Source organism: Grampus griseus (genome assembly GCF_964374135.1).
Source record: "Grampus griseus genome assembly, chromosome: 6".
Taxonomy (NCBI): Eukaryota; Metazoa; Chordata; class Mammalia; order Artiodactyla; family Delphinidae; genus Grampus; species Grampus griseus.
The window spans coordinates 54,807,267-54,820,679 of NC_139000.1; the positions used below are offsets into that span (position 1 = coordinate 54,807,267).

Genomic DNA, 13,413 nt, shown 5'->3' on the forward strand with positions numbered 1-13,413 from the left:
ATGGATAAAGAAGATGTGGCACATATATACAATGGAATATTACTCAGCCATAAAAAGAAATGAAATTGAGGTATTTGTAGTGAGGTGAATGGACCTAGAGTCTGCCATACAGAGTGAAGTAAGTCAGAAAAACAAATACCTCATGCTAACACATATATGTGGAATCTAAAAAAAAATAAAAATAAAAATGTTCTGAAGAACCTAGAGGCAGGACAGGAATAAAGATGCAGACGTAGAGAATGGACTTGAGGACATGGGGAGGGGGAAGGGTAAGCTGAGACGAAGTGAGAGAGTGGCATGGACTTATATATACTACCAAATGTAAAATAGATAGCTAGTGGGAAGCAGCCACATAGCACAGGGAGAGCAGCTCGGTGCTTTGTGACCACCTAGAGGGGTGGGATAGGGAGGGTGGGAGGGAGACACAAGAGGGAGGGGATATGGGGATATATTTATAGGTATAGCTGATTCATTTTGTTATAAAGCAGAAACTAACACACCATTGTAAAGCAATTATACTCCAATAAAGATGTTAAAAAAAAAATAGTGAGGGCTTCCCTGGTGGCGCAGTGGTTGAGAGTCCGCCTGCAGATGCAGGGGACACGGCTTCGTGCCCTGGTCCGGGAGGATCCCACGTGCTGCAGAGCGGCTGGGCCCGTGAGCCATGGCCGCTGAGCTTGCGCGTTCGGAACCTGTGCTCCACAATGGGAGAGGTCACAACAGTGAGAGGCCCGCGTACCGCAAAAAAAAAGAAAAATAATAGCGAGCCCATGTTCAATGTCTATAAGGCCAAGAATAAAATTTAAATATTAAAAGTAATTTAAAATACAAATGGTATAACAAAAAATCAGTAAAGATAATTTCCACAACATATTAGAAAAACATTTTAATATTGACAATAATGGTGATTATAGTTAATACTGTAGTTGAAAGTTACTAAGAGAGTAGATTTTAAATGTTCTCACCACAAAAAAGAAATGGTAATTATGTAACGTGCTAGAGGTGTAAGCTAACACTACTGTAATAATCATTTTGCAAAATATCTGAGTATCAAATCAACATGCTGTTACCTTAAACTTACACAATGTTGTATGTCAATTATATCCTCAAATAAAGCTGAAAAAAATATATACAATAAAAAATATATATAAAAAAATAAAAAAATTCTCCCTTTGTAGATTTATGAAAAACATTAATACATGAGGACAGAATTTTAAATGCCAAGAAACTTAAAAGCCAAGACACCCCATAATTTTGGGTTTTCCAAACAGGAAGAAGGACTATATCTTTTCCAACCATCACCCCAATGGTAATGTAAAGCGCTTAAGCTATCTCAGTCTCTAAATTCCTTACACTCAATTAATTCTCACCACGTGTCATGTCATGAATTGGAAGACTTAATATTGTTTAGATGGCAATATTCTCCAAACTGATCTACAGGTTCAATGCAATCTATCATTGCCTATCAACATCCTAGCTGGCTTCTTTGCAGAAACAGACAAGCTGATCCTAAAATTCGTATGGCAAACTAAGGGAACCCAAATACAAAAACAGGCTTGAAAAAGAAGAACTAAGTTGGAGGACTCACACTTCCTGATTTTAAAACTTTCTATAAAGCTACAATAATCAAAATAGTGTGGCACTGTAATAATGATAGATTTATGAATCAATGGAATAGAATTGAGACCCCCCACCCACCCCCAAAAAAACACCTCACATTTACAGTCAATTGATTTTCAACAAGAGTGCCATGACCATTCAATGGGGGAAAACTACTCTTAGTAACAATGGTGCTGAGACAACTGGATATCCAGATGCAAAAGAATGAAACTGGACCCTTAGCTCATGCCATTTACAAAAATCAACTCAATATGTATTATAGACTTAAATGTAAGAGCTAAAATGATAAAACTCTTAGAAGAAAATATAGACATAAATCTTTGACTTGAATTACACAATGGTTTCTTAGTTATGACATCAAAGGCAGAAGTAACAAAAGAAAAATAGATAAAATATAATTCATCAAAATTAAAAACGTTTGTGTTTCAGAGAACACCATTAAGAAAGCAAAAAGATAATCCAAAGAATGGGAGAAAGTATTCGTCAATCATACATCTGATATGAAAGTTATATCTATAATATATAAAGAACTTACAACTCAATAATAAAAACCCAATTAAAATATAGGGAGAGGATCCGAACAGACACTTCTCCAGATAAGATATACAAATGGCCAATAAGCACATGAAAAAATGCTCAACATCATTAGCTATCAGGGAAATGCAAATCAAACCCACGAGGTACCACTTCATATCCACAAGGATGGCTACCAATCAAAAGGATAAATAATAACAAGTGTTGGCCAGGATGTGGAGAAATCAAATCTCATATATTGCTGGAGGAATGTAAAATGATACAACTCCTTTGGTATAATCTGGAAATTCCTCAAAAAATTAAACTGAGTTACCATATGACCCAGCAAGTCCACTCCTAGGTATACACCCAACAGAAATAAAAACATGTTTACAAAAAAAACTTGTACACAAATATTTATAGCAGCATTATTCATCATAGCACCAAAGCAAAAATAATCCAGATGTCCATCATCTGATGAATGGATAAACAAAATGTGGTTTATCCATAAAATGGGACATTATTTGGACATAAAAAGAAGTGAAATCTTGACACATTCTATAGCAAGGAAGAATTTTGAAAACATTATGTTAAATGAAAGAATCCAGTTATAAATGACCACATATTATATAATTCCATATATATGAAATATCCAGAATATGCAAATCTATAGAGGCAGAAAGATTAGTCAGTAGTTTCCTAGGGCTGGAAGGGATGAGGAAGAATGGGTATAGGGTTTCTTTCCATGGTGATGAAAATGTTCTAAAATTGATTATGGTGATGGTTAAACAACTCTGTTAAGATACAAAAACCATTTAATTGTAATAAAACAAACAGAATCATACCATCCAGTAAATGCCATACATATCTAGAAAAGGGTTTGTAATTGAATCAATGACATGATTGAAATTTTACACAGGCTATCTTGAACATAAATATGGGGTAAATGTGGAAGTATCACAACTTAGAAAATAGAATTTTTTATCTGTGAATTACATATACACAATAGTCTCTCTCTCTTTTGTTGGGGGTGAAGGGGGGAGTACCTACTTTCTAAAATGTGTGCTACAGCTCCAGGATCTACTGCATTTTCAAATACCTGCAGGAAAAAAAATGGGGAAAATAAATCTTCAAAGTTTTATTAATATATACTTATAGAAAATCTAGATCATATTCTTCCAAATAATTAACACATGTCAAATCTAGCCATATAATATTTTAGGATTCAACAGGAGTACCTTTAACAGGTATGTGGTTAAAAGTTCAACAAATGACTATAGAATAAATGAATGAGAAGTAACACAACACCAAGTACAAGGAAAATTTAAGTTAGCTGAATCTACCACATGTTCAAAACGTCATCTACTTGACCTAGCCCCACAGTTTGTTGCTAAAAGCACATCTGGCATCTACCTGAAAGAGTCTTGTTTGAGTACCTAGAAAAACATCCTGAATACAACAGATACTTATTACATGTTAACTGAATAAATGACTTCTCTTCCCAAGCCATTGGTCGTGCTAAAAAGGAACATAAATAAAAATTCTATGTGCAACACAAAAGAAAAGCTAAGTACTCATAGCTAGACTCCCACAGAATCCAAAAATAATAAGAGAGAGAGCCTCATAAGTTTTAGGTGTATCATGAAGCACAAGAAAAACACTGTGATACCTGTCTACCCACAGCCAAATATGTTTATTTTGTCCTTGAGATAAAAGGGCCTAGGGGACTGAGGTAAAGGCATAACATGACCCTCTCCCTGAACTCTAGAACCCTGTAAGAAACACAAGTTTTCAGCAGAGTTTGTTTTCAGGCATTAAATTTCTGATTTAAACGGTGTTTAACCTTAGCATGATTAAAATCTGCTCTTGATCCAAAACCAGGTCTGCTTTAACCACAAAAGTGGAGGCTGTCCCCTGTAATCCATTTCTGTCTTACTGACTTGGATTTAACAAGCAAATGTGAGTGAGCTGGGGATTTTCCCAAAATTATTCCAGTAATATTAGTTCATCCCTTCTCTTCATCCATGTCTAAGAATTTTCTCAAGGATGATCGTGGGGAATAAATGATCAACATGAACTGCTCAAACACAATGGCTCATACACTCTTTATGAGTAATTTCTTGTTTATCTGAATGCTTTAGAACATTGAATTCTGAATTATACAGAAGGTCCAAGGAGGAGAAAGTGTTTTCGCTACTCCCTGCAAGTATTTGCAGCTAGAGAATGGAAAAGATACAAGAAAGCTAGAGCCAACTGGTAGAAAGCTTGAATATGAACTCAAACAGCTCACACAAGAAGGCAACTTTTCAAAATTTAAAATAAAGCATTTATTTAATTGCACTTTATAAAATGAAAAATGGTCTGTGATATCTAGTAATCTCAAATACACAGCTTTGTGACATCTAGAGTGTGACTCTGACACTCATTCTCCTCTTCTGCAAGTCAGGGAGCTTGGACTAGGTGACCTCCAAAGTCATTTACAGATTGATTTACTGCTTCTACAATTTTACATCCTTGGGCTTCTTATAAAAAGATTTTTAAAGTCTTCTAGAAAAGCAAATTTACAATTGATAAAACTAATAAGGAAATTCTTGGGGGAAAAAAATAGACTGGATTTTCACCACCCACTTTTTAACCATGACCAACATTGAAATGGTTAGAACTAGGTTCCTTTGGATTCAGACTGTATGTTCCAAGGTAATATCCATTTATTCCTCTCTTATCCAACCAGTTTGGAAGACTATTTAAATTAACAGGCTGGCTCAGAAAGAGAAAAACAAATACCGTATGCTAATGCATATATATGGGATCTAAAAAAAAAATAAAAATGGTTCTGATGAATCTAGGGGCAGGAGAGGAATAAAGATGCAGATGTAGAGAATGGACTTGAGGACACGGGGAGGGGGAAGGGTAAGCTGGGACGAAGTGAGAGAGTAGCATGGACATATGTACACTACCAAATGTAAAATAGATAGTTAGTGGGAAGCAGCCACATAGTACAGGGAGATCAGCTCGGTACTTTGTGACCACCTAGAGGGGTGGGATAGGGAGGGTGGGAGGGAGACGCAAGAGGGAGGGGATATGGGGATATATGTATACATATAGCTGATTCACTTTGTTATATAGCAGAAACTAACACAACATTGTAAAACAATTATATTCCAATAAAGATGTTAAAAAAAAAAAAGAAAAGAAACCAAAGGTAGCAATGGAGGTTGGATTAAAATGTATGTTGGAAAGGGATCAAAGCCTTTGGAAATGATACCATAAATGTGTATTTAATGATACACAAAGGAAGTAATGATCAATATTAAGTAATAAGGCACATTATAACTGACTTAACAGATGAGAATTTTTTGGTGTTGTTGCCCTATTGTATGTGTGTTTCTATGTTTTAAGAATTGTGTGGCTATAGTTTGTTCTCTCCCCACTCCTTACATAATACTTATATTTTATCACATCTATAAACTGCATTAATTGAGGTAAAAATAAAACAAGGGAAACATAAAAAAAAAAGGGTACTGATGAACCTAGTGGCAGGACAGGAATAAAGACACAGACATAGAGAATGGACTTAAGGACATGGTGGGGGCTGGGGAAGGGGAAGCTGGGACGAAGTGAGAGAGTGGCATGGACATATATACACTACCAAATGTAAAATAGATAGCTAGTGGGAAGCACCTGCAAAGCACAGGGAGATCAAGTGCTTTGTGACCACCTAGAGGGGTGGGATAGGGACGGTGGGAGGAAGGCTCAGGAGGGAGGGGGTATGGGGATATATGTATACATATAGCTGATTCACTTTGTTATACAGCAGAAACTAACACAACATTGTAAAACAATTATATTCCAATAAAGATGTTAAAAAAAAAAAAGAAAAGAAACCAAAGGCAGCAATGGAGGTTGGATTAAAATGTATGTTGGAAAGGGATCAAAGCCTTTGGAAATGATTCCATAAATGTGTATTTAATGATACACAAAGGAAGTAATGATCAATATTAAGTAATAAGACACATTATAACTGAATTAACAGATGAGAATTTTTTGGTGTTGTTGCCCTATTGTATGTGTGTTTCTATGCTTTAAGAATTGTGTGGCTATAGTTTGTTCTCTCCCCACTCCTTACATAATACTTATATGTTATCACATCTATAAAGTGCATTAATTGAGGTAAAAATAAAACAAGGGAAACATAAAAAAAAAGGTACTGATGAACCTAGTGGTAGGACAGGAATAAAGACACAGACATAGAGAATGGACTTAAGGACATGGTGGGGGCTGGGGAAGGGGAAGCTGGGACGAAGTGAGAGTGGCATGGACATATATACACTACCAAATGTAAAATAGATAGCTAGTGGGAAGCACCTGCAAAGCACAGGGAGATCAAGTGCTTTGTGACCACCTAGAGGGGTGGGATACGGAGGGTGGGAGGGAGGCTCAGGAGGGAGGGCGTCTGGGGATATATGTATACATATAGCTGATTCACTTTGTTATACAGCAGAAACTAACACAACGCTATAAAGCAATTATACTCCAATAAAGATGTAAAAAATTAATTAATGGGCTGTGATTTATAAAAATATTACACACAGCCCTAGCCCTTTCAGAAATCAATCCTCATCTCCTCTGCTACTCTGTTTGAAATAGACAGGTCATTTTCAGGGCACCACCATCCAGACCTTTAAAAGTGACAGGCCCTAGCCTGAAGCCTTCCAATTCTCATCCTCTCCCCAATAGAACCACCTCAGTGATATTTTTTGGGACAAAAATCATAGGCTTATCAAGGTTAAAACTGATTCAATCTCTAAATTCCAAAACAAAAACTTCAAGAGATTGTCAGTGATTGGATAGTAATGAAATTAATGTTCCATTAAATATGAAAGTGGGAAGAGGGTTGGTAATGTTTTGGCTACTTATATTATGATCACATTCACTGGAATGGAATCTAGCTTTTATCACTGCAGCTAAATAAACCAGATATGACCTAAGGAAACTCAGTAAATCTAAAAAGCCTTCTTGTTTTGTTACAGGATTTCAGATACAGGATTTAACTAATTTGGTTAGTCTGGGGTATTTTTCTGAGTCTAAAAAAGTTTGTTTCTAAGGTCTGCTAGTTTATTGATAATCTCTGTCAGAATGTACACAGCTGCCTCTAACACTTCCAAGAACATTCAGAAAATGCTCTCTGTTCCAGTTAGAAAATGCCATGGGAGTTCCAAAAATAGAAAACATCTACCAGGGTACTTAGCACTAATTTGACAGAACTTGGCTCAGATCTGGGATGCAAAAGCAAGTCCTCCAACTATGATTCTGCACTGTGCTGAGGTGCCTTCATGTAATTTCTTTTTTAAAGAAAATTTACAAAATAACTTTATAAAAGCCGTGTTCTTTATAAGAACCACTAAATGATCCTCAGACAACAGAATTTGAATTTCTCTATTTAGCAATGAGAAAGTCAAGATCACCTTTTCAAACCTCATGCTCCGCTGAATCATAATAGGGAACACGGAAGGAAAGCAGTGTGTCTCCAGGTACTGATTCAGGAGGTAAACCCCAAGGAACACATCTTGCTTGCCAGGAAGGCACACCCCTGGGCAAGAAATCTTAAAAACAAAGAAAAAAATAGAGAACAGGGTTTGCGTTTTGCTTTGTAAAGGGTCTATTTCCCCTAACCTCCCACAAACAATATCAAATTTCCCCCACCACCGTAACCCTCACCTCTCTCCCATAGCACTACCCTCCCCTCTCCTCTCCTCGCTCAAACTGGAAATTCAGTTTCCTCCCAAGTCTCCGCCAGGTGTCACAATCGTCCTCTCGCTGGCTCCTCTCCCCGCCCCTCCAGGATGGCAGTGCGGAAGCGGAAGAGGCTGCAGGGCCGGGAAGCTGCTTCTTAGGCTGGCCGGGTCCTGCGGTCCGGGCCGCCCGCCGCGATGCCGAGCCCCCGGAGGAACGCCGAGGGACGCCCGCTAGCCGCCTGCGCCCCGAGCAGCAGCGGCAGCCCGGCCCATGGCGGCGGCGGCGGCAGGTTCGAGTTCCAGTCCCTGCTCAGCAGCCGCGCGCCGGGCACCGACCCCACCTGCGCCCGGCTCCGCGCGTCCGAGAGCCCAGTGCACCGCCGCGGCTCGTTCCCCCTGGCCGGGGCGGGCTCCTCGCCGGCGCTCCCGTCCCCGCTGCCCGAGGAGGACCGCATGGACCTGAACCCGTCCTTCCTGGGCATCGCCCTGCGCTCCCTGCTGGCCATCGACCTGTGGCTGTCTAAGAAGCTGGGGGTGTGTGCGGGGGAGAGCTCATCCTGGGGCAGCGTGCGGCCCCTTATGAAATTGCTGGAGATCTCGGGACACGGCATCCCCTGGCTGCTGGGCACCCTCTACTGCCTGTCCAGGAGCGACAGCTGGGCCGGGCGAGAGGTGCTGATGAACCTGCTCTTCTCCCTGCTGTTGGACCTGCTGCTGGTGGCCCTGATCAAGGGGCTGGTCCGCAGGCGCCGCCCGGCCCACAACCAGATGGACATGTTTTTCACCCTTTCGGTGGACAAGTACTCCTTCCCTTCGGGCCATGCCACCAGGGCCGCCCTGGTCTCACGGTTCATCCTGAACCACCTAGTGCTGGCCATTCCACTGAGGGTGCTCGTGGTACTGTGGGCCTTCATCTTGGGCCTCTCCAGGGTCATGCTGGGGCGGCACAATGTCACCGACGTGGCTTTTGGCTTTTTTCTGGGCTACATGCAGTACAGCATCGTGGACTACTGCTGGCTTTCACCGCACAATGCTCCAGTCCTCTTTGTACTGTGGAACCAACCATGACACCATCTCATTTGTTATGGCACCAGCTCTGAAAGTTTCTACACGTGACGATGCTGACATAAACCAGCAGCCATCCTGCTTGCCCCCCTAAGGATTTCAGGCTTCCTTTTGGGATTTCAGGTGTCCTACAATCTTGACGGATTGCTAGGCTAGAGCACAGTGCTGACCATTACTGATGACAGCCATATTATAGAAAGCAACCCCCCCCCATTATATACCTATTCAACAACTTTTTATATCTCCAGGACAACTGCAAAGAAACCAAGTTGAGGTGATTATAATGCTGCTTTTTAAAAGTTGACATCAGAAAATTTTGTTTTGTGTAATCCTGTAAGTCAACATATCACTTGTAAACTGAACTTTGAAAAAACAAATCACCTTCATTCTGTAAATATACAGGCAGATGAGCCACATACTAATCCTAGTTCTTTTCCTGAGGTAGATTTTAAACAGTACTTTAAGAGTCTAAGACATAGGTTATTCTAATTTATCCTCTGAAGATCTGTTACCACAGTTGGGAAGATTTATTCTTAATCCTAATTTTCTTGGTATGCTTTCTTAGTTTTGTCTCTTATATCTTTGCGCATCAGGTAGTGAGAAGAGAGATTATAGTACATATCTTTCTCTCCTTTTCCTCTACCTCCTCAAAAGATCTTTAAAAAGATATTTATTTCCCACTAATTGTTTTTCTGCATTCAGAGAACAAACCAAGAACTTACCTGAAGAAGAAACACTTAAAGGCGGGCATATGGACAGTGCCCATAGAAAAGGAAAGATGGGACTATGGCCTCATGCTTAATTCTGTTGACAGCAAATAGCATGGCATGACAGAGGACAGAAAAGCGAAGCTGCTGAGGAGATCAAAGGAACTGAGAGTCTGGGGGTAGGCTCACTACATACTTTGTCAGTGGACCAACATGGAAGAAGATGGGCCCTGCTGCCTACCATCTCTACTGAATAAAGAATAATGCTTCTTTAATGAGGTAATAAAATGGAAAAATAACTTGATTCTTTGCAATGCAACAGCATAAGCTTTCAAATATATACCACAAGGATGACCCTGTATATTATATTTTTCATATGGAATTCCATTTCCCTGTATACAGCACACTTTAGGTAACAGTATTTAACTTGAAATTCATCAAGTGGAGCCTACTGCTATACCAGGCACAAAGTATAACTCCTAAATTTCCATTTATATTGACCCTCACAATTAAAGCAGTTTATCGATGGTGCCTCCCCGAATCACAAGACCAAAAACCTCCAAATGCAGGGTGGACTCTGCTCATTATTCTTTGATCAGGAAAGATGGAAGAGGGTGTGTGCTTTAAATGCTGCTCTGCCTGAAAATATGAACCTTTAAATTACCTATGGAACTGGTGTCTTTAGATAATCTTAACAACCAATTATTTTGACATTTATAAATAGAAAGGATTATGGCATTTGATCTGTCATATAGAGATGTACATAGGAATCCAGAGAATGGCTGTGACAGGTAGGCTCTGATTGGGTGGAAGTGTGAACTTTCTGAGCGTGAGAGGAACACTGAAAAAGGAATAGCTACTTTTCAAAATGAAGCAAAATTATTTGCATTTCCACAACATCCTGAACACAGACTACATCTTCACTTCCTGAATCAGCCAAACTATGACACTCTAAGTGGTTTCCTTTATTGTTTAGACTTAAAGAGATCCTTTATTTTAATTGCAGCAATATTCAGGCCAGATATTTGGAAGCAGTTTTTCCTCTTGCAGCATCTACAAGTCTGAATACTGGGAGATCAAAATTAGGCTCACCTCCTTTCTGGTTATTTTTCTGGAATTCCCTATCTTGGTTGCTGGGGCCTGAGTTTGCTGGCTTTTAAAGCACAGATCAATTCACCTGATTTTTTTTGAAGCATCGTAAGTACTGTAGAGTAAAAAAAACTGATTCCACTGTTAATTAACTGTACACTGAAGAATACCATTTAAAAATCAAAATAAAATTAACCAGTAATGTTGAATGAAGTGAGATGAAAACTGGTTTAATTTTTGCCTTAATGAGTAGGAAGACAGATTTATCACTCAACGTCTCAAGAATTCCTTCATCTTACTGCACAATTGTGAGAGGTCACAGTTGATATAGCACAAATGATATAGTCTGGTACTATTTGCTGTCAGCAAAATCGGTCAAATCCAGATTTCCATCTTTGTTTCAGAGCTGCACTTAGGATGAAATCACAGCATCTGTCACTTGTATGGAGGCTAACCAGATTTTCCACAGCCGTAAACTGTTGGTGTTCTGCTTATAAACCTGGCCAGTAGAGAAGCTCCTTATAGCTTTCAGGCAAAGCTGCCTGACAGTCTGTCACCAACTACACATGGAAGCTGAAATAAGGAATAACTGACCCCAAACAGGAACAATGGAGTCACTCTGCCACAGCACCTCACATAAGCAGGATTCAGTGGATAATTATTAAACAGCTGTTGATTGATCCCTTTTGGAATTAGCAAGCCAGAGCCATCTGTAGGGGAAGTATCTTAGAAAATACTTGATTGGTTTATAGAGGTGGCAAATTATCAGGGAAGTGACCTGGCTTTCTGAAATTAAGATCTTCCCTGGTTATTTAAAGGGGCTTTTTAATCTTCACAAATCTGTATCCCGGAAAAGAAAATAAAATCCTTCTTGGACTTAATGCAAGGTTATTTTAAAAGAACAGAAAAATTCCAGATAAAGCCAAGAAACAGGCTTGGGGGCGGGACGGCGGGGGGACGGCGGGGGGGCGGGGCGGGAGGGGTGGGAAGAGGTTGAATTGAACTAAAGGTTAGAAAGTAAGAAAAGACCGATGTGGAGAATCTTAGGGACACAGGTAGGATTAATGATGTGTGTGGGGCGAGGGGTGGTGAAAACGACCCAGAACCATTTTAGAACCCTGGGGAAAGAGTCTGATTTGGGCCAAAGAGGAGAGGTTCGTCGATCTCTCTTACCGCCCGGATATGCAGTTCCACCACCACCTCCAAAGGCATAGTTCCCTACGTGGGCGAAAGGACTGGAATGAAAAGATCCTTTTGCGCTGAGCCTTGGACCGATTTTTCTTAGTTTAACTCAATCCTTGGAGCAAATGTTCCCAGTAGTTTCCCCAGCTCCCCACCCCACTGAACTCCCATCAACTCTCCCACCAACCCAGGTCCCTCCCACCGGTACGGGTCTCATACTGCGCGAGCTGGAGCCAAGGCTTCCAGAAGGCTGAAGCGTCGCGTTGCTATGGACACTCAAAACACGCAACCTTCCACCAAGGAACGCTTGCGAGGCCTCCGGCGCCGCCAGAGTGTGAGCCTCCTGTGCTCCACTTGGAACGACACTGGCTTCCAGACTGTGCACTAACGGGAGAGAATGTCCTAGTGTATATGCCCTGGTGGCCGGATCACGAGATGCTAAGAGCCCTAGCTTCCTTTCCACCACGCTTTCCATCCACTCTCTTTAGGGCCCCAATCACTATGTTAAAATGTTTATTTTACAATTCTAAAAGTCGAATGTGATCATAGCTCCGTTACGATTTAAGCCCTGCCCATTTTTAGTATCTATACGACCCCCAAGCCCTGGAAATTCTGTAACAATTACAATTAAAATAGTAGTATGTCCCTAAAGGTATTCTCATGCTTATAAAAATCATGCTTATGAAATGTTACGTCCTCATGTTTGGTTCAGAAAACATGCCCACTGTCAATAAGAAATGAAACGTGTGCTAATTAAAAATACAAGGACAGGGCTTCCCTGGTGGCGCAGTGGTTGAGAGCCCGCCTGCCGATGCAGGGGATGCGGGTTCGTGCCCTGGTCCAGGAGGATCCCACATGCTGCGGAGCGGCTGGGCCCATGAGCCATGGCCCCTGAGCCTGCGCGGCAGCGGGAGAGGCCACAACAGTGAGAGGCCCACGTACCACAAAACAAAACAAAACAAAACAAGGACAATTCCTAAAGAGGTTTAAAAGTTACGTATCCTGTTTTAGTCCCAATAGAAATATTTTTCAGTCTCTTTACTGGGGTTTAGTTAACTTAAGGGAAGCAATGAATTACATTATCTCCCAATGTGTACTTACCATAGTTGCCAAAGCCAGGGTTACACAGTAAAAACCGTCAGAGGTAGCAGGCAGGGCAAGAGTTCTTAACCAATAGAAGAAATTGCATTTTTTCCCATTCACTGTATTTAACAGACAAAAATGAACGAATAAAGGAGGGAGTGGCCGCTTCTAGCCAATCAGAAAAATCTGGGAGGGCCAATGCTGTCTCTAAACAAAACAAATTTTATTGGAATTAGTCATTTATTACTAATATTTTGCATTGGAGATTTATGCAGTTGCAGAAATGTGAGTGCAGAAAGATGTCCTGAGACAAGAATTAGGTATTAATTTTGGTAACTGGAGTGCCTTTCCCTGAAAGGGAAAAACTCAGTGTGATGAAGGAAGATGTACTATGTCCTTATCCAATCCTCGATGATCTG

The 13,413-nt window shown here is 40.5% G+C and overlaps 1 protein-coding gene across 1 annotated transcript in view; it reads right to left on the reverse strand.

Annotated features, from left to right (window-relative positions):
- Positions 1-8,374, reverse strand: part of SPATA6L (spermatogenesis associated 6 like) — a gene marked incomplete at its 5' end in the record, with an annotated part of 47,141 nt that extends 38,767 nt beyond the window's left edge. The window contains 3 exons of the mRNA XM_082656098.1: positions 3,184-3,232; positions 7,599-7,736; positions 8,210-8,374. Coding sequence (XP_082512224.1) covers positions 3,184-3,232; positions 7,599-7,736; positions 8,210-8,374 — 352 coding nt within the window. The remainder of the gene's footprint in view (positions 1-3,183; positions 3,233-7,598; positions 7,737-8,209) is intronic.
- Between the last annotated feature and the right edge of the window lie 5,039 nt (positions 8,375-13,413).